Source organism: Megalopta genalis, chromosome 15, assembly GCF_051020955.1.
Source record: "Megalopta genalis isolate 19385.01 chromosome 15, iyMegGena1_principal, whole genome shotgun sequence".
NCBI classification, from domain to species: domain Eukaryota; kingdom Metazoa; phylum Arthropoda; class Insecta; order Hymenoptera; family Halictidae; genus Megalopta; species Megalopta genalis.
The window spans coordinates 3,093,116-3,119,831 of record NC_135027.1 but is presented as its reverse complement, the minus strand read 5'-3'; the positions used below and the strand labels follow the sequence as shown (position 1 = coordinate 3,119,831).

General features: G+C 44.9%; 1 protein-coding gene across 5 annotated transcripts in view; it reads right to left on the bottom strand.

Moving 5' to 3' along the window:
* Positions 1–26,716, bottom strand: part of Dop1R2 (dopamine receptor 2) — a 133,586-nt gene that overhangs the window by 77,660 nt on the left and 29,210 nt on the right. For 4 of the 5 annotated variants that reach the window (XR_004492286.2, XM_033483995.2, XM_033484008.2 and 1 more), the window contains one exon: positions 1,377–2,894. Coding sequence is in view for 4 of the 5 variants with exons in the window: in XM_033483995.2 (XP_033339886.1) it covers positions 1,377–2,575 (1,199 nt within the window). In the remaining variant the exon portion in view is untranslated. Of the gene's footprint in view, positions 1–1,376; positions 2,895–17,661; positions 17,725–26,716 lie in introns of those variants that run through there. The other variant, XM_033484014.2, reaches the window with a different exon arrangement.

Genomic DNA, 26,716 nt, shown 5'->3' with positions numbered 1-26,716 from the left:
AAAACGCTACAACTCGATGCCGTATTCGCTGCTGTATCGATAGCGTGCCGATACCGCATCGATACGCGCGCCGGTCGCTCACCCTTTGTTCAAGAGCGACTTTCCGTATTACCTCAGGCATCCGGACTAATGACGAGGCATGCCTGTGGCCGGATCAAGGACCTCCGAATGCCGGCATCATCAGTTTTCCGATGCTGATAGCGATATCGCCATTCCCGGCCTTGAAAGTGGATTCGTGATGCGACCAGAAAGTTGACTAGACAATCGTATTGGTTCTACGAAGATGTAGATTTTTGCAATACAGGCAGGGTGCAAAAATCAGTCGCGAGAAAAGAGAATAACATTTTGGATGATTTTGGACGACCCACCCTGTATATATAACCAGGATTACACAATTAACTTTTGCACTCGAGTGGCGACTCTGAGGCACCACTAAAAAAAAAAATTGTTATATCACGTTCCAAGACAATTTTTATATTATCAAAGTTTAGATGTAAAACATTATTAAGAGTTTAACTGTTGTATGAGTCACAAGACTAAATTTAAATAAAAATTTAAGTAAATAGATTAATATAGATTATAATATATATATTATAATATTATTATATTGTTAAGAGTCTAACTGTTGTATGAGTCGCAAGACTAAATTTAAATAAAAATTTAAGTAAATAGATTAATATAGATATTAAAGAAACACTTATGTTATATATATACTTAATACAGTAATATGAAGAGAGGATGTTCCGCCTGAAACTGGTTCATACTCTTAACCCTTTCCACTCGAAGCCATTTTAACTGTAAATCTAAATTAATTTTTTTGACTTATGGTATTTCCATTTTACTTAAATTTTACTTTATTAAAGTAAATCTAAATTAAAAATTAAATTAAATAATGTAAATCTAAATTAAATCTAAATTAAAAATTAATTTAGATTTACAGTTAAAATGGCTTCGAGTGCAAAGGGTTAAGAGTACGAACCAGTTTCAGACGGAACATCCTCTCTTCACGTTACCACTTTTCAGTTTTTAAACACGCCCAAGAAGTTCGTCAGGTATCGAACAGTGTCGATCGAACTTCGTCACGACTCCTCTATCTAATCATTTTAACAAAAGACGAACCACGTCGCATCGTCCCTGTTCAGAAGGGCATCGACATCAACATCTGCATGTGGAATCCGTTCATCGTTCGCCTTTTCATCGAATCCTCTCGGTGGAACCTAGGATACAACGTCAGCTATCTCCGAAACTGACAGTTACTCTCCCCATGCGGCCTGAAGATCCCAAGATCCCCGTCGTCGTCGTCGTCGTCGTCAGATAATGCAATTTCCCGTAGCAGTCCCCGACGGATGAGAAACGATCTACGTAGAGAGACTCACCTTCGGAAATCCCTGCTCCAGCAGGCGTATATGACAGGGTTCATGCCGCTGTTGATCCAGCCGAGCCACGTGACCGCGGCGAACACGATCTCCTCCTGCCAGATGCACTGCGAGCAGAACCCGGACCAGAGGTTCACCACGAAGAACGGCAGCCAGCAGACGATGAACACGCCCATCACGATGCCGAGGGTCTTCGCCGCCTTCTTCTCCTTGGCGAACTTGGCCAGTTTCCTGGACAGGGAGAAGTTCTTTCCCAGGTGTTGTTTGTTGATCCTGGTAGACGGTACTCTGGTGAGACAGTTGTTGTGGATCGCCGTGAGCGGCTCCTCGAGGTCCTGGAGGTCCTCCGGTGTGCTCGAAGCGGTGCGGAACAGGTGTCTCGCGTCGGTGTTGGTCCCGCCGCCGCGGTGCATCCTCAGAGTGAGTTCCAGCTCGCCGGAGGCCATGATCACCTGCTTGGTGCCTAGTTTCAGACTCCTCGTCTGGATCACGGCGGCCCGGTAGATCTTGTAATAGGTGAACACCATGACGAACAGCGGCACGTAGAAGCTGATCGTCGACGAGAAGATCAGGTAGCCAAGGTGCTCCGTGAACGGGCACTTGTCCTCCGGGACCTCTTCGGTGCGGACGGCTCTCCACCAGGCGATGGCGGGGAAGGAGATCGCGCTGGAGCAGATCCAGACGATCGCGATCAGGATCGCGGCCCGGCGACGGGTCATCTTGCGCGGGTAGGTGAACGGGTCGGTGACCGCCCAGTACCGGTCCAGGCTGATCACGCACAGGTTCAGGATCGACGCCGTGGAGAAGAGCACGTCCAACGAACGCCAGACGTCGCACCAGTCGTGCGCGAACAGCCAACGCTTCTCCAGGACCTCGTAGATCGCGCTGAAAGGCATCACCACCAAACCGACCAGACAGTCCGCGAACGCCAGCGACGTGATGAAGTAGTTGGTCGCCGTGTGCAGGTATCGCTCGCGCACCACCGCCAGGATCACCAGCATGTTGCCGAACACGGTCGCCACCGAGAACAGGAAGAGAATGATCGCCAGGCCGGCCCTGTCTGTCGCCAGATGCCACAGCTCGTCGTAGCTGGTGTTCTGCGGCGGGTAGCTCGCGGTGTAGAACGTCCTGTTCAGCTGTTTGCTCGGCACGTTTACCTCTTCTTCCGATCCGAGCAGATAGACCGCGGTCTCGTTCATTTTTCGGCCCGCGGGCGATGCTCAGCTGCCCGACACACCCCCCTTCACAAGCTCACCCCCGCTCGCATCAGGCTGCCTCGTCCGGACCCCGTCTTCGACGCCCCATCCCCCCGTGCCCTCTCATTTTTCCTTCGGAAATCGCTGCCGCCCGCGCGATCCAGTTGCTCAAGACATCGGTCAGTTGTTTCGGCACCTTCTTCGAGGGGATGCTCGCGCCTGGATCCTGCCTCCAGGTGGGCTACTTCAGGTTTCAGGTGGGTTGCCCACGGACGAGGGTTCGAAAGTTCTGTCCTGGTTCGGTTTCAGTTCTTTCTGCCACCTGGAACAAGAGATGGACGTTGGTATGACTTGGTTCGATTAGCCGGTCGGAGAGGATTAGGTGATCTAACAGGTTGATGGACACGTTATACTGTCTACTCAGAGCACCGACTGGTTTACCCAGCAATAGCCCACGAAACCATTTTAATCGATAGTCCGCTCAAGGATTAACACTTGCACAGCTGGGCTCGGATCCATTTGGACCAAAAATATGAGTACAGTAAATTCTCCCTAATTTTCCTGCAGCTTGTGAACGAAAATGGACAATTTGGGAAGCGGAGATGCGATTATTTGAGCCTTGAAGCTCGTTTTTGTAATCGTTGACAATCGGAAACTATAAAAATAATCCACCAAGTTCGAATAATCGTATTTCCATTTCCCAAATTTCTCCTCTTTTTTCCAGGCTGATGGAAAATATTAGGGAGAATTTACTGTATTGCTATTTGACTCTTTAGTTTCTGGCAATTCGTATAAACTTCCACATATTTCATCATCGTTCTATAGAAAAACTAACATGTCTAAGCGGGGGTACGTTAAGAAGTATGTTGAATAAATTAATAACTGAGATTGTAAATCATCTTGTTACATTGTCGTCGAAATGGTCCGCCAACGAATACAGCTAAAACATGGTAGACGAAGCAAGAAATAATGAACCAACAGTTATAAAACAATAGATGCAGAAAGCTCTTAGCTCGGGCTAAGCCGCAAGCCACACAAGCGATCGAGTATTTATGAACAGGAAGGTAACCAGAGTGAATCCACCACCATCGAGGATGAGCGGACAAGAAGAACTACGCTGTCGTTTAATAATCGGCAGACTGAATTATAAACTTATATAATAGCTTCTAAGATTTTTCCAAAAAGGAACAAAATGGAAACTTCGACACCGCTGCCTGGTTTTCTGCATCGCTTTCCCGGATAATTGAAAGCTTCGTCGAATAAAAGGAGAAAGGATTCTTTGCAACCTGTTGCCGACAGCTTAACAATTTATTCGACCGGAGCAAAATTCGTCATTTTTATAGCCGTTCGATGCGTCTCATCGAAACACGAAATTTACGAATAATATAATAATTAGACGAATCGAACCGTAAAATGAAAACGGACGAGTATTAACGAAAAAGTCTGCGATGCGAATAGTCCGCAAGAGAGCGGAGTGAAAGTTAAATTAACTGTCCGAGTGTGTAAAAGTCCCGGCCGGGTAGAAATGTGCCCGAGACGTAAAGTTATGGGAGGCCACGTGTCGCCCCGACGAACTGCACCATTTTATTGCGAACGCACCGTGACCTCCGCTCCCGCATATTACAGAGCGAGACTTTAATGGAGGAAACTGGCCTCGTAAAACGCGTCGATAAGCGTTGTTGATTTATCAGCTTCCATTCTGCGCCCGTTTCGATCTCGGCCATCGAGGAACGCGGAGGTTTATCGGGAAGTAGGAAACACCGATGCGACCGGTGAGCTGAATCGATTGTCAGACGATTAATTATTTCGGCACAGTGTGTCGCGAATCAATTATTCGCGGTTTCTCTATCTTCTCGTCGACGGGATGCTGTCGATGCAGTCGCTTCGATCAGAATTTTCCGTCTCGCGACACCCGAGGATTCGGAACTGAAAAGACCGAGGAAGCTCGTTAGGAACGTGTATCACGGCCGTATCTTCGTCTCTTTAAGATAAAACGTTACAGCTCTGTGTTCATAATAAAATCGGTTGACGGAATCGCGCATAAACCTCCAATTTTGTTTTAGTATCCGCAATCTCTTACTGTACATTTTATGGCTCGGAGACAAACGTCACTCCATTCAATCGAGCTTTCAGAAATACGACCGCCATTCGTTTCATTCCGCAACGTTTTGCAATTTTTCCGTGTAATAAATTCGGCATATTTGTTTGGCCGCGTGATCCCGGCGTGATAACGGAAAGAAAAACGGCAGGATTTAACGAGCGTCGACTAAAATTAAAAATAATATATTACTTACACCGCGCGCGCGCGAGAGAGAGATAGTAAAGCCGAACGAACGTCATAACAATTTTATACGCATCGATCCCGCGGCAATCTCTTCCCACCGTGTAACAACGATCGTCCATGAACAGGCGTGAGCGGTTTAATAACTCTCACTCTGCATGGCACCTTCGTGGATGAAATTAAACAACCCAGAACCGTACATTTCTCTGACCGGCCAAAAGGAGCCTTTGCCGAGCCGCAAACCGTAACGCATCGCGCGGATCGGCACGGACGCGTGCGTCGGCCCACGGTGGTGGTGCCACGGTATTTAATTACCACCGGGAACAATTCCAAAAACAGTTTCCAAACGCAATCCATTACCGGGTTCTGTACACCTGAACGAGCAACGAGCGATGTATTTCCTCCGTGGAATCGAACGAAGCGTCTCTCCGGCTACGGTGCCGGAATAATTTCCCTGTTCCACGTAATTGTCAATCATTTCGCAGCGGTGCTCGCTCGGAACGAGGCGAGAAAGCCAGATCGAAAGAGAAGGAGAGAGAAAGAGAGATAGAAAGAGAGAGAGAGAGAGAGAGAGCGAGAGAGACTCGATGCAAACGATTTAGCAATTTTTCACCAGCTATATTTAGCCGGTGGGAAAAGTGTGGTAAAAAGCGAGCGAGAGGGAGACGGAAAACCTGCAAGCGAGAGAGACAGAGAGGGACAGAAACAGAGAGAGAGAGAGAGAGAGAGAGAGAGAGAGAGAGAGAGGGCTGGGATTTCGTGGCCAGACCGGAGCGTAGGATGGAAAACAGGGGCCGCGCTTTCATCCGTGACCTGGGAGAATGTTTACCGCTACTTGATCAAAGGGGTTTCGATCGGCCGGCGATCGAGGCTTGGGATGTAGCCCGCCTCGGCGTTTTGTCTCGTTCGCACACCCTGATATCGTAGCCGTCGCCGTAACACGTGTCAGGGCCGATAAACCTTGCACCGGGCCGACGCCGATTGCGACGCCGTCGCCGCGTGTATCGAGCGCCGCTGAAAACCAGCCGCGAGCCTCGTTTATTCTTGACTTTCAATATCCACGTCGACGACACACCGCCGTCCGATTTTTCGGAGCTGGACCACCGGCTTTGAAGCTCCTTCTTCCACCTACAACCGGTCACCTGGATAGCCTTTGATCTTGCGGACCGACGCCGTTCTCCTCCGGCCCCGAAATTAGTTTACGCGAAAATAACGGTTTCGCAATGCGTCCACATTTTATTCAGTCGTTTATAAACGGGTTGAACCGTTTCGCGTGATGAAATACAGATAAAAGATTTCGTACAGAGCGGTCGTAGGACACCAGCAGTCGCTTTACATTACTTACAAAAATAAGAGGGGAAGTGAAGACATTTGGAGGCCCGCCAAATCTGGTTGCATTAACACCAGAAGTATCAAATCAGTCAAAATGACTGGTTTCCGACCTTTTCTTTCACAGTCCCTGATGACTGCAGAAATGTTTTTGTCAGACATTCTTATACGAATCTTTTCGTTCGAACGTGTGTTATGATCGAAAACGTAGGAAGTTTAAATAAGTCCAAACTTGTCATTGTTGTGGAACGATATACAGGGTGTCCCAAAAATGTCTCGCAATCCGAATATAGGAGATTCCTGAGGTCATTTGAAGCAACTTTTTCCTTAGCGAAAATGCAATCCGTGGCTTCGTTTACGAATTATTAACGAAAAACAGTGACCAATCAGAGGCAAGATCATTTGGCGCGAGACGGCCGAGCCAATGAGGGGAACCGGGCTCCGTGCACTCGTTGGCTGGGCCGCCGTGCGCCAGCCGAGCTCGCCTCTTATTGGTCAGTGTCTTTCGTTAATAATTCGTAAACGAAGCCTCGAAGAAAATTTTCACGAAGGAAAAAGTTGCTTCAAATGACCTCAGGAACCTCCCATTTCCAGATTGCGAGACATTTTTGGGACATCCTGTATATTAGTCGCGTTTCGGGCTCGGGAGTTTTAATGTTGAGAGATATTCTCGTCGAGGCTGTTGAAATGAAATTCTATGGAATTCTGGTCAAAGCATTAAACGATATCTCAGCGAGGTCTTCGAAATGTATTTAAATAGAACTCTGATCAAATATCGGGTGAAATGTGGAAACCATTTAAATGAAGTGTCTATAAAAATATCTATAGATTAGTTCATATAAATGTTAAGAAAGCAGCGAAAGATATTTCCATGAAATAAAAAACTGCGGAAACCGAGAGATCGCTTGATAATCCTGGTTCCAATTATTTCTTGTTCCGAATCGGATCGCATGTTCCGGATGCAGAAATCCGCCGAGTTGCGAAGCCATCCGGAATCCGGCCACGTCCGCGGGAAACAGTGCTCTGTCTTTGGTCGAAATGAGACACATTGGCGAACTTCGGCCGGCTTTTCAAAGGCCGAAGCAGCACGGGCCGCGCCGCGTACGATTCTCTTGTGAGAGAGCTGGAGCAATCTCGGGGCCGAGCCGTCTCGAATCGGCTTGTCACATCTGCGATCCGCGGTCAGACTCCTTCGAGAGCTCTCGCCGGAAGTTGGAGCAGACTCCGACGCCTACTCGATTATGGTATTAGATCGAGGGGGCGCCGATGCTCCCCATAGGCCGCGGCTCAATCAAAACTTCGGGCTTCTGTTTCCGGCTTTGCCCGTTTGACCGCGTGCCGGCGGTGCAGCTGCGAAATAGCAGCTTCTTCGTGGGAAAAGCTCGATCCGGTGTCAGACACCATAAACACCGGTCTGCCTCCCTTCCTCCCCGGTTCCTCGATACGGATTCTTGGGTAGTTTGAAATTAATTGAAGCACACCGAGCACGGGCGGCTGCGAAATTCCGATCGTTACACAGCCAACTAATTAAACTGCGATTACAGAGCCGGGAAACTTGCAGGCCGACACCGGCGCCCAGCCTCGAAGACTGCGATCGAAGCGGCGACGATCCGCTCCGGATTTTGTTTAAATGCCATTTTTGCTAAGCCGCTTACAAGTTGCTCCCCGATCACCCCGTGGGAAGCGAAATCCTGGGAAAAATTGCGGTGCTTCGTCTCGCTATCCGGAGCTGACTTCTGAGCTCGAGAGCCACGTGGTGAACTGAAGAAGGGGGGACGAGGGCGGCTAGATCCGGAGTGGGGAGCTGGTTGAAGACGCTGATTGCTCTATCGCGGGGCTCCGGTGTTGTTCGGGGGCGGGGCTTGCCGTGGGAGTGACTTTTGGCTCCTTGCTGTATCAGCGGATTCAAAGTGTCGTTGATTTGTTGAGCGTCGACAGCATGATCAGGTGCTTTCATATATCGAACAATTTTCCAGCAGATGACTTTCGAAAGAGAAAAGTATTGGACAGAATATGGGTTACGTTAATTGCGGGATTAATTGCGTGAAGGCGGCGACGAGACGTTCGATGGAAGGCAGGGCTTGAACGGCGTGTCATAATGCGTCTAATTGTAAGCAACGTTGCGGATGTATCGGCGAAACCGATAGTCTTGTCAAGTATCAGAGATATCCCATTAGCATCGACACGTGTTGAACCGCGCGCATGGAACCCGATGGTATCGTCTTCCCATTAATCTATCAATCCATAAGCTGTCCTGTATCCGAAGCGTGCAGATCCTGCGTGCACTAAGACCGCAATTTTCGCCGTGCAGCTCGCCACGAGCTTTTAAACGTCGGCGTTTTGTTCGAGCGCTGACGGCTGATATTTTCGAAACTTTTCGGACGTTTCCAAACACGGCCGGATTTCGTCTAATTAGAAAGCTTGCGGCGTCACGGCTACTTTTCGCGGAACGTTTCGCTTCAATTATAAAAGCAGAAAATAGGACGCCCGGGCATGATAATTTTCGGGGATGGATGTTGCTAGTTGGCGGGTTAATGGTGAACAGTTCAGCAAGTTTGCCGAGCCTCGTCAGTTCCGGCGACGCGCGTCGGCTTAAACTGTCAGCTTTTTCGGAAAGCGGCGTCGGTGTAAGGGCAACGTCTGGCTCGGGTCTGCAACTCGGGAGAGATTCGGAATGCGAGAGAAGCCGGAAGAGAGGCGGGGAGAGCGGCAAATGGAATCTCGTTCAACGACAGAAATTACGGTGGCAATGGGTGCGCGCCACGGTCCCCGACAAATGCGATCTTTTATCGTTCTTATAGATTTAGAGGATAATCGTGATAGATTGCGGCTGTACCGGGGGCAGAAGACGCCCCCGGCGGGAAACAGTTCTTCTCTCTCCATTAGAAATAAAAGGCGACGTCGCTTCCGATCCACCGCTGTCGTTTTTCCCGACCGTTCAACGTCACCCCGATAACTCGAACGATCCGGCACAGGTGAAATCCTCGGCGATCTAACAAGCTATCCTTTCTATAAATTCCCGCGACAGCTAGCTTCGCCCGACGTGTTTCTTAAACGCTGTAACCCTCTAACAGATCCAACGATTTCTTTCACAGATCTCCTCGAACCGCCGAATTGTTTTTCATTCCGCTGCGGAAAACTAAAACAGATACACGCGCCGATCATCCACCGTGCGAACAACTAAGTTCGCGCGTTTAGAAATTGGATGCAGAAACGATAAAGCGATAGCTGTGTTCCAAAGTGCAGTGTCTCTTGGGTTTTGGATCATCGGACTTCCCTGCAGTTTCGTTCGAGGCAAGGGGAAGAGCCGAGCAACGGTCGGACGCGCAGCGTCTTGCAACCCTTTCCCCATGGGTCGCATTGCTAGATCGTTCCCATAGTCAAGGTTGCGGAAGTTTACCAGATATAACCATAAATTAATCTGACCGTGGAAAGGTAAATTCTGTAACTATCGTTACACGTGTATATGTTTGCTAGAAGTAAACGATACAGGCACAACGCTAATATTTACCATTATTGTTCGGCCATTTTCGTAATTAGGTAATAGAATTCGGCAAACAACGGCGAACGCAATTCCGATGAAATCTATCGCAAATATGTGGTGTTAATAATGTTATTTACGGTCTCGTAAACAGTCGATTATTCATTTTCGACTCCATTATCGGCGATAGACGATTGGTTTAACCTTTTCACCTGGCATTAGCGAACTATCTCTGTATTCCAATAATTTCGATCAGATAATTTCTGGTATTATTAACGATGTCAACACTTCGACTGCGGCGAAATGCTAAAATAATCAAATATCGTGGTGAACGAAGGCAAGAAAGCGGCATAAAATTCTAAAGCCGTACGTTCGACTTCGAATGGCAGCCGGAACAGCCAGCGCTAACAACAATAAAAAAGAACGACCTTTCGTTTTATTGTCAAGAATAAACGACGTTTCCTTTAAATCCGACCCCGCGTCGACAACAATAAAAAAATCCCCAGTGAAAATAATAAAACGAAAAAAGAGAGGCGAGAGAGAGAGAGAGAGAGAAAGGCAGCCACGGCGCCTTGTAAGCCGGCTATCGAGCACGAAATATGGGGATCGTATAGCACAAACAATCGCCTGAAACGAACGGCGAACGCGGGATCGCCGAGAGGCAAATAGCCAACAAGCCAGTTTCTCTTGAATTAACGTGCTCGTTAAACCGCTAATCGAGCTTTCGTCGTCCGACACGCAATCCTGCGGGGAAACCGTGCCTTTCACGGAGTTTATGCGATTGTTAACGTCGTAATGCGCCGGGAACGCGCGCGGACTCGAGAGGTTTTCTGCGCGCCGCCGAAATTCGTTCTGGAACTGCGAACTGGAACTGTGGGAGGATCCAAGAATCGGTTCGGATCCGACCGAAAGCTCGCGAAACTATCTCGAATCACGAGATACTTTGTACGAGTTAACGCGAGCCGAGCCGACGTTTTCGGGGTTTCCTCGCGTTCCAACGACGAGGCCGTCCTCTCTTTCGGCCGTCGCAGCGCGAAAAAAAGGAATATTTTTCGCGGGGCAAACACCGGGCGCCGAGTAACGAGAGTTCAGCAAACAATTGGCGACGCGGGAAAGTCATGGGCCCTCGGTGTTTGCCCGAGGATTTGCGCCTTGATTTTGTTTGACCGATTTGTCCCGCCCCGCCGCGACGCCGCGGAAAAGCCAAGCAAATTAACCGGGGGAAAAATCGCATCGACGTGGGATTTCGGTGACTGCGATACCTTTCGGTGTAAAAAAAAAGAAGAAAAAAGAACGAGGGTTGTTGCTGGATTGCTTTACGTGACCGGTTTACCTGAGCGAGGGAAGGGGATAGACAGGGGATCAGTATTGTTTGCGATTTAGGGTGTGAGTGATCGCTATTGGTTCGATATGGCGATAGCGCGAATTTTTGTGTATCATCCTCGAATTTCTGACGACGGGAGACGTCAGGATTTTTGACAGCGACAGCGACGACGTCGTCTTTTTTTTCTAAAGTTCTTAGTCTACATTTTTCTAAGTTCTAAAAAGTTTGTCCAGTGTTTGGTATTTTTATTTTTGTTTCGTCAAGGATTGGCAGAATAGAATCGAACAGATCGTTTTTTTATGATCTTTGCAATTTCCCGCAAGCGAAATGTTAACGTCAAATAAATGCTTAATTAGACGTCCGACGTTGGATTTCGGGCATTGATTTGGGGAAGCGTTGCGCGATTCATTACAATTTTACATGCCGCGGAATAATATATTATTTTACCGTGTCCGCGGTAACCCCCGTCACTTTTGACAATATGCACGTACAACGCCGGAGTTATTTTTACAAAAGCAGGACAACCCGAAGGGACAGACGCTGTACGTAGAAAGTTTATTTTCAGGGAAAGGATGAAATAAAATATTCAGTATATACAGTAGACATTCCCAAGTCGTGAAAACCGTACGAACTTCCTCTGACATTTAATACTAGGTTAAAACAAAAGTTTCCGGGGTGTTTTATTAAAATAAGGTCCAGCGGTGGCCAACCCCGCGTTAGAACACCATTCAGGATAAACTTCAATTGTTTCCGGACCAACAGCGCCATTGCGGCAGTGTTTTGCGCGGGCAAAGTGAGCTCTGGAAACATTTGCGTAGATCTAATAATTCAGCTGTTGAAACAAATAAAAGAGACATCTGCGTTATCTTTTATTCGTGGTCTTCGACAATATTTTCAATCGAGAAAAACATTTATTCGCCTGTTCAAATATAAGAAAAAAGTGTATCTCGGTTTGTCTAATAATTTTTCAATTTATATAGAGTGTCATGCAAAAATAAATTGAAGAAAAGGGAATAACATTTTCTCATTTAATGGTCTACTTTCGAGAAAAATTACATTTAAAAAATAATACTGTTACGGCGACTTGTCCAAATCAAGTCGCTGTAATGTGAAACTGCCCTGTTGTGAACAACTTCTTAAAGAATACTAGAAAATGGGGTTGCCACGGAGGCGTGTTATCAACGGACAATCGAAGAGTCGAGATCGGACCGTCGAACGATCAACATCCCACTTCTGAAAGATCCGAATTGTTATTGTATCGAATTGTGTTATAGTTAATATTCTTTATTGTAAGTAAAATGCCGCGACGCGAGAGAAATGGTGTAATTCGCAACAATACTATTAAATAGGAATCAGGATATCGCATCTAAAAATGTTCGGATAAGGGAGCCTTTACTGCAGCCGCGTTCAAACTCTTCGAAGCATATTCATTTTTCCCCCGGTATTTTCGAATAAAGTACAGAAACGTGTCATCTTCTATAAATAATCTCCAACAATATCGTCCTCTTCAGACATTCGATTGTTATTTATTCGATCGCGACGCAGCTCTCGATCAAATTCATTTACGCCTCTTCAAATAAAGTGGAAAACTGTGTTACCCGTTCCCGTAGGCGGTAACAATTTTTTTTTTGTTTAGTCCTCCTGATTTGATTACAGTCGGACTCTCGTCGGGAAGGTTCGCAGTGCGGAATCCTTTGGGAGGGAACCGAAAATCGGAATTTAATTTCGGTGAGTAACCGGTGGCACTCGATACCGAAGATTGAGCGGGGAAAAAAGACGGCCGGGATCTGGAAAGAGAGAGAAAGCGAGAGAAAGCGAGAGAGAGGAAGAGAGAGGCAGAGAATGAGAGAGATCCATCGGAGCGAAAGGGAACAATCGACGTCTGCTGGATCCCGGCGTTACCGAGATATGAGCCCGGATCGCTCTCTCCGAGGATATCCGACTGAATTGCAGGTGTCGGATGTGAAATCGAGCGAAACAGAAGAGAGAGAGAGAGAGAGAGAGAGAGAGAGAGGATCTAGCTATCGCGGATCACAGAACGATCTTCGGTGCGTGCGCGAAATGAAGGTTAAACTCTCGCGATCCATGCCGGAAATTCAATTACGCCGGCTCGTGTTCCGTTCTGGTTTCTGGTATTGACTTTTCTTTGGTCACGTGGCGGCGATGCTACCCTGGAATAGCTGCCGGACAAAACTCCCGGCGAAACAAAGCCCGGCTCTGTTTCCATTCCGGCTCTTTGATTTTTCGATCTTATCTGGACCGGAGGATCTACTCGGTTGTTTTCGTCCCGCGACTCTTCTCCTGGGAGTCTGCGCTTGTCACCGGAGTTTCTCTGATTTACGTTGTTCCCCGCCTTCTGCCATCCAGGCTTTATTGCTGTCTCTGGGAAGCCGGGCGGACGCCAAGAGCTGTGTGCTGCAGCGTAAGAGGATTATTTTAATCATTTTTGTCGTAATTACCCGGTCGGAAGACTTCTGCGCGTTGGGGCTGATGGGGTGTCCAGGTTTCCGGGATTTGTCTCGTTGCCTGGTGGCTTGTTTTCGGGATTGTTGATCATTGTGCAGGTTTCGCAGACTTTGAAATTGAAAGAAGAAGTTCGTTTACGGAGATTTAAGACGTTCGAAGTAAGTAGCACGATGTAAAGTTGCACGGTCGTTAAGACGGGAGCAAAGCATGGAAATGTAATTTGGAATTCTAATTCCTCCAGGGAATAAAATCATACCTAACTGTCTCTCGTACAAAGACACTACGAACTGCAGATTTATGAAGAGGAAAAATTGCCGAATTTTTTAACAACGTGGAAAACGTTGAACGAGTTTTAAATGACCTGGAGATATTTGTACATTTTTTAATGACAGAACGATCTTTACATTTTTTAACACTCGCGCGCGGCAGAGCTTGGGTTTATTTGGACTCAGAATATAAATATTTTTACTCGAACGTCTAGTTTTTATCGATCAGTTTAAATTTTTATTTATTTCAATTTATAAAAAGTTTATAGAGAATTTATCACGTCTAAAAGAAGTATATAAATTGATTATATATTTGTCGAAAAGATTCGCTCTTCGAGTATTAAACACCGAAAAATCTGTAGAATTTTTAACACGATAGTGATTTCACTGTATCATTATCTTTGTATTAAATAATAAACATAATAAACATTAAAGAATTATTTCCACGAGTAAAGCTGGAAAGGAAAATATCGTAGAAATACACTCCGCAGGCAATTAGCTGAAACATTGAGAAGGAAATATGGCACCATATTTCCCGTTCGAACGTTGTAATAAGGAAAATATTGGCCCGCGGATTGCGCGGCATCGTTTTCGTTATTGCAGCGATTTTTCCGCTATCAGCGTAATCGTGCAACTCGTTGTCAGATTGCAGTATCGGTAAGCCGCGGTAAACATCGTTGAAAAGTTGACGCCGAACAGCCCGTAAATCTGAAGAGCGTGCTCTCCGTTAATCACTTGAATACTAATTCGATAAACACAGTATTCGAGAGACGGCACGCGCTCGCGCGAGCTCGTTCCTGTCATTTCAGCCAATCAGGGGGGGAGTTCTTATTTCCTAATAATTTTTCAACCACGCTTTAAGCACTTCCGTAATGTACGACGCAATCTCATGTTTGCGGATGATCGTAATAAAAAGCTATTTAAACCCACGCTACCAGCCAATTAGCCGGCATCGCGCCCCTACGTAATTACGGCGACGCGTGTGGCCCCAAATGACGCTCCTTGTTTTATTATTTTACTTTCCCGTTCCTCCTTTTTCGCGAACAAACTAATGCAATTTCGCGTGCCGCTTACTGCCTTTTCCGTGTCGCTTTGCTGTTTCCCCCTCGACGACGATGCTACTGCACGAATTTCTGGCTTTCTTCAATTACTGTGCTTGAAAAACGTACTTGAACCGCTGTCCCGAACGACGACGGCCGAATTGTGACGAACGCGCTGCGAGTTTCTATGCAAAGTGCCATCCTCGCGGAGAGAATTCGAGAAAATTAAAGAGAATTATATCTTCACGATTCGACGACGTTTCGGGTTGGCTTCGCAATTTTTTTTTAACGACGAAACTAGAAGACTTTGCGCGATCAATCTTTGCAGACTATTTTAGCTATGTTTCAACAGAGTCCACGAATTTTGTTAATGAAACTGTAGTCAAGATCGAGGTTGTACAAACGATCAGACACATCATTGGGAAAAAGAATTCATTTATTCGTAAATAAATGTAAATTATTTATTTTTCTGTTTTAGATTGACTTTTACACTAACACTTTAATTCTGTTGTAAATGTTCAATTTTAACAGTTATTTCGATAAAAATTCTGAAGGAACATGTATTTTTCTTAACAGATATTTTATAGTGAAGAAACCAACCAGAAACTTTTTCCGGGCTAAAAAGTAAAAATTGTCTGTTTATGCATAAATATATAGAATAAGAGTTTCAGCGGACTTGTAACAGTTTCCATAGAACACGGAAAAGTTGAAAGTAAAAAAATAATTGTTACATCAGAACCAACCGAAAATGTCAACAGTTTCATTCAACCCCAGCTTTCGCCTGTTTATGGATTCCTTTACCATAAAACTCGAAGACTTGCTATACTACATTTTCGTGTACACTTCTATCAATGTTTCAGCAGTGTTCACAAATTTTCCTGCACAGCTAACAGCAAAAAAGTGCTAGCGATAAATTATTTACCGTTTTACGCTCAGTGATTTCTTTTTGCATAGAAAACGGGTCGTTTTGCCCGGCTAAAAAAGGAACGGAAACGCGGGTCGGATGGCTTCAGGGTGGCAAAGATTGAACGATGCCATTGTTACAAGACAAATGTAATTACTGGTCGCATCGGAACGAATTTATCGGTTACGCGGAGTGATTGGCGTCACGGTCCGCGTAGCTGCGACAGTTGAGCCGATTTTCCAACGGTCAACTGACGCATTCGCCGTGCGTCTCCCCTGCTCTTCCTTTTGTTTTCTCGTTTTCGACCGTGTCGAAACGTCCCCCCGCCGTTGTACGTCATCCCCCTGTCCTCTGTAAACCTCCGACGACCGCAGGAGTCGACTCGTAAAAGTCGAATCAACCCGCGGAACTTCGCCAAAAAACTGTTTCCATAAAAAAAAATGTAGACCGTATCCTTGAGAGCGTGGGTGGAGATTGGTCCCGAGGTTGTTTACTGACTGACCTTGTTACCTAATCCTTATGTAATTGAATATTTTCCTAGTTTAATCTTAGAAACTACTCGCTAGGGTTTACCAAGAAATGTTTAATTTGCCGCGAACGTGTAAAAAAATACTAAAACATTGAGTTTATATATTATGTAACCTATAATATGTAATGTACAATATATGATAATAATAATAATAATAATATATATACAGAATGTCCCAAAATTTTACTTCCGGGGAATGGAGGGTTCTTGAAGTCATTTGAAGCAACTTTTTCCTTAGCGAAAATGCAATCCGAGGCATCGTTTACGAGTTATTAACGAAAAACAGTGACCAATGAGAGGCAAGCTCGACTGGCGCGAGGCGGCCGAGCCAATGAGCGGAACTATGCTTCCACCGCTCCGCCGCCTCGCGCTAGCTGATCTCGCCTCTCATTGGTCACGGTTTTTCGTTAATAACTCGTGAACGATGCCTCGGAGAACATTTTTGTAAAGGAAAAAGTTACTTCAATTGACCTCGGGAACCCCTCATTTCCCGAAGGTACCATAATTTTGGGACGTATATATATCTGTCGAAAAACTGTCCCCATGAACAGAGAGGAATGAACGGGAAGAGAAGGAGTATTCTTAAGAGCGCGGGTCGAAGGGAACTTGCGGAGACTGCGATTCGATTCCCAGGGGAGGCTCGGGGCCTGTGATCGCCCACGCACGTCCTTCGAATCGTCTCTAATGTTCCGCCCAATTAAAGTGCACACGCCTGATCCCGAGGCCGGTAAACATCGTACGTGTTCATTATTTGATCGCGTTACAAGAACCGTGGGGAGGACCACCGTTCGAGAACCTTCGACCGGCGTGCGAAAGGCCATATGTAGGCTGAAAAGTTCGAATTAAAAATCTTGTGAAGTCGAGTGGATGAGAGAACAGGTACCAATTAGCGCATCGTAATCAAACGTTCCGTCGAGTTCCGAGTGACAGCTTTTCGCCTGGCATGCTCCAAATTGATCGCAAAATTTTAAAGAACTTCTTATTAAAAAAATGATAGCGGTTATTCGCGATGGATGTTCGTACACTTTTGTACCCGATTGTTTAGAAACGAACGAAACGATTGGGGTCTCGTTTTATCCATCTTAACACTTCGATTGTCGCGCCGCCCATAAACGAGTGACAGAATTATTTGCTCAGATTCGAAAATGAATTCTCAAGCTAATTCATTGCATCGTCATAATTTTATTGGAATCCATAAAACGTAAATATATCGGAACAGTAATACAAAGTGCTTGTCGATTCAAATCTGACCGAACAAAATACTACAATTTTCTCAAAATTTTTAACGTTGTTAAATGTGCCTATGGGAACGAAACTGTGTGTCGATTATATTCGCGATTTAATAAAATACCGTCTGCAAAGCTCGAACTAAAACGAGTATCAACGATCCGAAAGAATGAACGAATGACAGGCTCTTGGAACGGAACAATCAATTCCACTCCGGCCTGCATTTCATCCGTGATATTCACCTTTTGACTACGTTCTCCTTTCGTCAAACGGTGCGTATTCCGCTCGAATGCGCGTAGATAATTCCCGAGGCTCGTTCGCGTGCGCGCCGCTTTGGAAACGTGTTCCGCCGTGCTCGAAACACCGTCAAGACCCATCGAATTGGTACGGACACCATCAGCAGATGAATCTCTGTGCGCGTACACGGGATTCAGCCCGGCAAAGCCTGTTCCCGAATAGAGCGCGTGGGACCTGCTCCAACGACTTTGATGATGCTCTATCGACGAGCTGTATCGATTCGCTCGAGTCCCCCGCAGCCTCGTTTTCGCCTGCGAATTCTATAGCGGCATTGATTCGTCGCGTGATCCTTATCAGTTTAACAGAACCCGGGAATTTTGTATTCCGTTGGTAAACCTTCAATTTTCGCTAATTGCGGCGTTCCTCTATTCCTGCGATTTCTCGAGCGAACATTTTGGCCCCGTCGAACGTATGCTCTGAAATAAAATCAGCGCACAAAGTGCCACAGTGATCATTTCGGCCCTTTGCACTCCGTGGCCATTTTGACTCTAAATCCGAGATAGTTTCACTGACCTAAAATCGAGTCCTGTGAGTCCTGTAACCTTAACACACTCTTAAAAATAAGCAAACGTGATAATGTAAAAATTATTTTGTAAGATTATACAACAATTTTTTTTTAGTGTTGCCTCAGACTCACCAGTCGACGGCAAAGGGTTGGACTGCGGATTTCATGCATTTATGACTGAAATGAATATAGATGAAACACAAAACACCGACGCTATTACAAAAATGTAATAATTCGATTATATGATTTACAACTGATTAAAATGATTCAAGACCGAAATAAACGTTTATGCAACGGGTGCGCGACATTTTTATCTTGCACGAAGATCCGCAGGCTATCAATGAAACGATTAATTAGTTAAGTGATCGCATTAAATAAAGCAGTTCTACAGTACGTTTGAAACGGCTGAAGCACTTTCGTTTCTAAAAAGAATCGCTACAATGAAATCCAAGAAGAATGCGTTCGATGCAGCGATAGCTGCATAGCTGCGCTATCATGGACCCGCTCCTCGGACGGAGCTGCACACTAAAATCTCGGTGCTCGGGAAGCCTTAAACTCCGTATCCGAGCAGCCTTAGTTTACGTCTCTGTTAAAGTTCAACGGTGGGTCTTCGTTAAAGTTAAAAGTTTAGTCTCGCTTAAGCGCGGAATAGAAAGTTCCCGCAAAATATCCAATTACCGGCCCCGTCGTTTGCACTATGCCACGAAGAGAGATCTCTCTCTCTCCCTTTCTCTCTTTCTCTCTCTCTCTCTCTCTCTCTCTCTCTCTCTCTCAGTCTCCGGTCTCTAGAATGTGATTTCCCGGTATCAGAAGACGAGTATCGCTGGTGCTAAACTCGTATACATATTGGCTCGCCAAGTCGAACACTTTGGGATAAAGGATCGGCCGAATTGAAACGCTTCTCTCGAATGTTCCCCATGAATACCGTACAATTTCAGAAGGGTGCCATTCGGTGGATAAAGTTTATGGGATTTTTATTCTTTATCCATTTGTCCGACCGTTCAGCTCTACTTCGCTTTATACTATACCGAATAAGACAATCTTTTCATTCTTTCATATTCTGTTCATTTTTTATCTTTTCACTCTCTTATTTCGTTTATCTATTAATAAAAATATTTAACCCCTTGCCGTACCATTATCTTCACGGTAACAATGATTCGAATTTTTTGATTTCAATCATTTCTTAGAAGGAGAAGATAATATATATTTATCGTGTTGCGACATTTACTTGAACGATTAAATATTGACAATGAGGGAACGGAATTTGATTCCGACTTGAAAGAATGGAATAACATTTATAATTGACAGGCTATTGCTAGAAATCTTCATCACGAGTCACACTCGTCAATCTACGGCGAGGGGTTAATGCGATAAATGCAGGGTGTCCCAAAAATGCCTCGCAATCCGAAGGTGGTGGGTTTTTCAGATCATTTGAAGCAACTTTTCCCTTTACAAAAATTTTCCCCGAGGCACCATTAACGAGTTATTAACGAAAAACAGTGACCAATGAGAGGCGAGCTCAACTGGCGCGAGGCGACCGAGCCAAGGAGCGGAACTGGGCTTCGTGCGCCGGTTGGCTGGGTCCCCTTGCGTCAGCCGTACTCGATTCTTATTGGTCACTGTTTTTCGTTAATAACTCGTTAACGGTGCCTCGGAGAAAATTTTTGTAAAGGAAGAAGCTGCTTCAAATGATCCGAGGAACCCGCCATTTCCGGATTACGAGACACTTTTGGCACACCCTGTATAAATATGAAGTCAATAAATATAGACAAATATAAAGTCAATTGTGTGCCCAGAAACAAACCAGAGTGATCAAATATAATTTTTAGTTCTCCCGTCCGACCATATAACCCACGTATTTCGCTTGTCCGGCTACGGGAAATACTTATCCTACTTGCCAGATGAATTACGCCACCGTTATCTTATCTGTCTCACCATACACTATCCCCTGCACTACTTGTCTGGCCGCAGGCCGTGCCAGTTCCGTCGTTGCAGTTAAATTGATAACGCCAAGAAACAATCGATTGAAACTCTTCGAAAAATTGCCGCACACTACGGAATATGAGCCATTAAACAAATCGCGAGAAAACATTGTAACATTTGGTCCGGCGTGATTTCGAAATAGTAAACGGATCGTTAAATATATAAGACAATAGGTGGCTCCGCCACGGTTAGGCGGACAGACGAAGGTGTAACCACCGGCGTGGCCGTTTAATCGATTCCGTGCCGGAGTCAAAGCTCGAACACTTCGGGTAAATTAGGAAGGGAAACGATAACCGCCCGAGCATGAACCGTACGAACAACTTTGGCAAAGGGCGAGGCCGCGGTGGCAGCGGCGCCTCGGCGCCTTCTCGCGAAGAATGTTGCGAATAATTTGTAACAATTACTGCGGCATCTATGAATACTAACACGTCGTTTCGTCTCGGCGGCGCGTTGCGCGCCGGGGAATGGAAGCTGGCGCGGAGCCAGGAGTTTCGAAAGCTCGGGGTCCCGGTGAAAATCGAGTTGCAGCCCCAGCCGTCGCGAACCTCGAATAATGCGCCGTTGTTCTTCGGAATCCCCCCGTTTTCCTCGTTTCGCTAATAGCGCGGAAATGCGCGCGAATTTGCCGCGCGACATCCAATACGTTACTAGATTATCCTGTTCGCCGAGCTTACTTTTAACGGATTCCGGTCCGTCCTCGCGGACGGGCCGCGTTATTAGAGGAATTGCGTCCGTTCCGATTGCATTCGGAGCTCGGTCCGCGGCATGTAAGATATCGACCGGGCCCCCGCGAGATTCCAATGACTTTATATTTCTATGCGGACGACTGCTGCGCCATGTGAAATCGCGGACAAAGTGATTTTCGATAGTAGAACTGAAAGGAAAGAAAGCACATTAGGGGCACACGTGCGCGGCCCTCGAGTACGCGTGCTTTGCGATATTAGAGCCGCCGACTTCGATATGTGCTCGCTGATGAGGGGTATTCCGGCATCGCGACGCTTTAAGGACTCTTCGAGGGCTCACCTGGATTCCCTCGATTCCACAGAGTTCGTTCAAGACCGTTCCAATATCGCTCCGGGCATTATGGATTTCTCGGGGACCTCGGAACGATCGTAACCTCGATCAACATTGCAATGGACTTCTTGGATGTTTTGACAATTTTTTGTTTAATTTATCACGAACGTACAAAATTATTGATAAACGGTTGAACGACTTTTATGAACTCGCTGGATCCCTGATGGATTTGTCAAGAACGCTGGTGAACTTCGTGGATCTCTCAGAAATCTCAAGCATATTATTTCACTGAGATGTTTGTTATCTTGTTATTATTACTTTTCTGTCTACCTATCCTTGCCTCGTGTGCTCGCTAATATAACATTTTCTGTAACAAAGGGTCCACTCTCTGTTGACATAATAAATATTATTATTATCTTCAAAGGATTGCTAAAAGTAACTGACGTGTATTGCTTTATGAGAATAACAGGAGAAAATTTATTTAAACCGCTCGCCATTTTCATTACGATGTACGCTCGACTTAAGGAAATTCAATTATTTCCTACGTAATAACTCCAATTATTTGAAAATAGAGCATGAGGAACCGGGCATTTTAAACATGAACGACTACGAGGCCATTTTGGATCTCTTAGAAACACTTGAATGACTATGACGCCACACTATGGAGAATCTTGAGAATCTTTAAAGGACTTCTAACAATTTTTTGGATCCCACGAGGATCTTCCCAGAATCTCGACGGTCCTCCTGGATTTTTCAAAGGTTCCCATAGGAATCCTTTGGACCGCCTTGGAACCCCCGAAGGTCGCAAAACGATTCTGTGGATTTCGTGGTGCCGCAGAGGGTTGCCAAAGAGAGCGCAACATGACGAACGTTCAGCGCACGCGAAACATCGAGCTATCCGCTTGAAGCTCCAAGACACCGTTTTTCGAAGCACGATCGATCGGCGCCGCGTCCCCCGACAGCAGACAATTAAAGCGCGTCGTTAACGACTCTCTAAAACTTTCACCTGTTGCTTATCGCCGGTGTCCGAAGGCACCGGACCCTGGAACGAAGAAAATTCGCGTCTGCTAGCCGAGTGTTCCAGCTCGCAAATCGTAATCACGTTTCGACGGGACAGGACGACGGAGAGAAACCGTTTCGATTTTGCGTGGCATCGATTCGTCGTTAGGGTAGTGGAGCCAGTTACCGTGGGATAGTCATTTACTGCGCCTTTCGTTTCTTTTAAAGCATAATAAACTTTATATTTATCGTTTAAAACATATCAAACTATTTCATTTTTATCGTGCACGTCAACTGAACCTATTGGGTTGGCAACTAAGTAATTGTCGATTTGTTCAATGAAATAAAAAATTTTTTTACTTGGAACGAAGTTTAATCTGTAATGTATTTTCCATTTTGTTCGATGACCTTTTGCCATCTCTCTGACAACTTGAAAATTCCTCGCTCGTAGAAAGTCTGATCCTTTTCGGACAAAAACTGAGTTAAGTGAGATTTTACAGCGTCACCATCATTAAAAGTTTTACCACGAAGGGAGTTGTCCAGGGATCGAAATAAGTGGTAATCCGATGGCGCGAGATCAGGGCTATATGGTGGGTGTAACATCAATTCCCAAGCAATATCCATCAATTTTTGCCGAGTGGACAAAGACGTGTGCGGCCTAGCATTGTCCTGGTGGAAAATGACACATTTACGATTGACCAATTCTGGTCGCTTTTCCTTGACCGCTGCATTCAATTTGTCCAGTTGCTAACATTCACGGATAATAAAAAATAATATAATAATAATAGTAATAATAATTTTATAATATAACATTTACGGGTATCATAAAAATGGGAGTGAGAGACATCTAATTACTGAAATCGGCAATTACTTAGTTGCCAACCCAATATTTTATCTCGACGCGTTAATTACTGTGTTGCTTGCCATGGATTGGCTCAACATAATCTCAAATCTCAAATCATCTCATGAAATTCTGTTAAAACAGTCATCTCTAATTTATTTAAGTCGTTAAGAAATGTCATTTAACTTGCTAAAGTCGTGCTTAACAGCGAAAAATCCTGAAAGCTGCAGTCAGGGTACGGTAATTGGCTCCTGTACCCTAGCCGATGGACGGTCGCACGAGAAGCAGAAGGAAATCCGTGTCGTCTGCTTTCTATTTCCGGCGTTTCGACCGTTAACGCGTCCTTCCCGTCGTAATCTCGGGGTTGTTTCGCATAGGAAACGCGCGCGAGGAAGCATCTCGAGCATCTTCTCCCATCCGGCGCGAAGCTTCCGGAAGTTCGAGTGGCCCCGGGAAAATTGAAATAGTCTCGCGTTCGCCGGACAGGAACTCCGTAATCGAAAGCGGGAGTGATTCTTCGCGCGGGTCGTCCCATTTCTCGTCGCGAGGGCCGCGAGTTTTTCGGGCGCCGGAAAACGCGAGAAAAGCGAGAAAAGCGAGCGAAAAGTGGAAAACTCGGCGCCAGAGGCTGGAGCCATCCGACTCAGCGATCCTTCTCGCAGTTGTACGTCTTCGTTATCGTTTCGACCGTGATAATACCTGCGCCCCGCAGTCGTCAGCAATTTTCACGAGCCAACCGAACGTGTAACGCGCGCCGCGCCGCCCTCGCCGTGGGCCCGAGATAATTTTAATTAAAACGTAATTGTCCGCGCGAGAGAGAGCTCGAACCGAATGAGCACAACAGTCGCACGCAGAGACAGACCAACAATTCCCATTTACCGGCAAGTCCCGAATTCCTGCGGCATATCGGGCCACCGTTATCATGCTTCTTCCCGTTCGGAGCCACAATTCCGCCGGACAAAGGAAAAATAGTTGTTAAACACCGGGCCTGATACGGTTGTTAACCTTTTAGGCACGACGCGCCACTATAGTGGCATCCGCGGATGTCATCTCTCTGAACGACGCGCCACTATAGTGGCTCACTCGGTCATCGTTTGAATCAAATAATCGTCTTCATATAAATTGTTTCACACTTCTTTTGTCTTCACATCGATTTACAATATACAGACTTATCTTAACAATATAACTGTTAACAATATAACTGTTAACAATATAACTGTTAACAATATAACTGTTAACAATATAACTGTTAACAATATAACTGTTAACAATATAACTGTTAACAATATAACTGTTAACAATATAACTGTTAACAATATAACTGTTAACAATATAACTGTTAACAATATAACTGTTAACAATATAACTGTTAACAATATAACTGTTAACAATATAACTGTTAACAATATAACTGTTAACAATATAACTGTTAACAATATAACTGTTAACAATATAACTGTTAACAATATAACTGTTAACAATATAACTGTTAACAATATAACTGTTAACAATATAACTGTTAACAATATAACTGTTAACAATATAACTGTTAACAATATAACTGTTAACAATATAACTGTTAACAATATAACTGTTAACAATATAACTGTTAACAATATAACTGTTAACAATATAACTGTTAACAATATAACTGTTAACAATATAACTGTTAACAATATAACTGTTAACAATATAACTGTTAACAATATAACTGTTAACAATATAACTGTTAACAATATAACTGTTAACAATATAACTGTTAACAATATAACTGTTAACAATATAACTGTTAACAATATAACTGTTAACAATATAACTGTTAACAATATAACTGTTAACAATATAACTGTTAACAATATAACTGTTAACAATATAACTGTTAACAATATAACTGTTAACAATATAACTGTTAACAATATAACTGTTAACAATATAACTGTTAACAATATAACTGTTAACAATATAACTGTTAACAATATAACTGTATCTTAACAATATATAGACAGAATATACAGACACTCTGTACAGTACATATCAGACTCTGCCGTCCAGAGAAATAGCCTCGCGCAGAATTCAGCCGTACCTAAAAGGTTAAATGCCTGATACGAGGACCTCCCGTTATATGAGAATTCCAGTATTTTCCAGTATTCTCTGCACTTTTCCTGTATCTTCCAGTAGATTGTGCATCCACTTGCAACGAAAGTGTTTTTAAAACGAAACTCACGATTAAAAAGAAAACGGGTCTTATATTAGGCGCCGCTATATGTACGTATATACCGCTCGTATATACTCGTTGAGCTCGAACTTTCTAATTGCGGATAGCCAATTTACCTTGGTTCGCCAGCGAACCTGCAGTCTCAGATGGGGTCAGTGGAGAAAACGAAGTCGAGTGGCCAATTTATCGTGCTTGATCTTCGATGCTTGATCTTTCGCTGACCGCCGCATACAGTTCGAGCTCTAATCGAGACTCGCAATTAGCTTTAAAAACTCCGAACTGCCGGAGGCAACTTTTGCCTCGCGAATCGCTGAGATAGGTCTACGAGCTATTAATCTTCCATTAATAAAAGGAACGAGAACGATCGCGGATGTCGGGCTTGTTAGTCTTCTTCGTGCGCCGTTTCGCGCACGGTTCTCCTTGTCTGGCCAGGCGTACGCGTATTTCACTTGCTCGAACGTGCGGTGGCCTTAATCTACTCCTTGGATTATGTAAACCGCCACGTTTTCATTTGCGCGACAATCGGTTGGCCGTATTTTACTTGCGTTGTACTTAATTTAAGTGCATGATCAAGGATCGTAATTATTCCACTGGTCCGAGCGCGAGTTTCATACACCGGGTGGGACGCAGGGACCAAGTGTTCGCATACGATTGTTTCGTTAACCCTTTGCACTCGAGTGGCGACTCCGAGGCACCACTATAATTGTTACATCACGCTCCAAGATAATTCTTATATTATCAAAGTTTAGATGTAAAAAATTGTTAAAAGCAGTCACAAGACTCGATTTCGTATGCACAAAATGCACTTTGTCACATAAAATGGAACAAGTCGGACAAATTAATTTAGATCTACCGTTAAAATTGCTTCGAGCGCAAAGTCGAGTGCATAACGAGTCGATGACCGCAGTTCAACGCGCGTAGTAGCTTTAATGATCATCGGAATGACTATGTTCCCTCGCGTGACGTAATCTTGTGTGAACGGAAATGGTCACCGCATGCCAGATTTAATTTTCCGAGCGAGAATATTAATGAAAAATGCTATGTACCCACAAAGATTTTGTTACCGATAAATTTCTTCCACAGCAAAATCTAAAAATTTTATAATCATTCCAAAACCACTTGCTTCCCATGTCTCACCCTGTATGATCTACTTCTCTGGTCACGAGTTGTCCTTATTTCTTTTAATCGAGGGCTCACAGTAATCGTATTCTAATCGTCCGCCTGTAATTCATACCTATTCTACCGAGCAGATAAATCTGTTCTTAACGAACTCGTCTGACCGTGTACCATCCTCATTCCACTTGTCTCAGCACAGACAGAATCTATTCTACTCGCTGGACCAGCCAGCCCGTTTCTTGTTCACTCGTCCGACCATGCATCATTCTGTTCCATTAATCTAGCCACCGATCGTACCACTTTTACCTTTTTAACTACATTGATCCA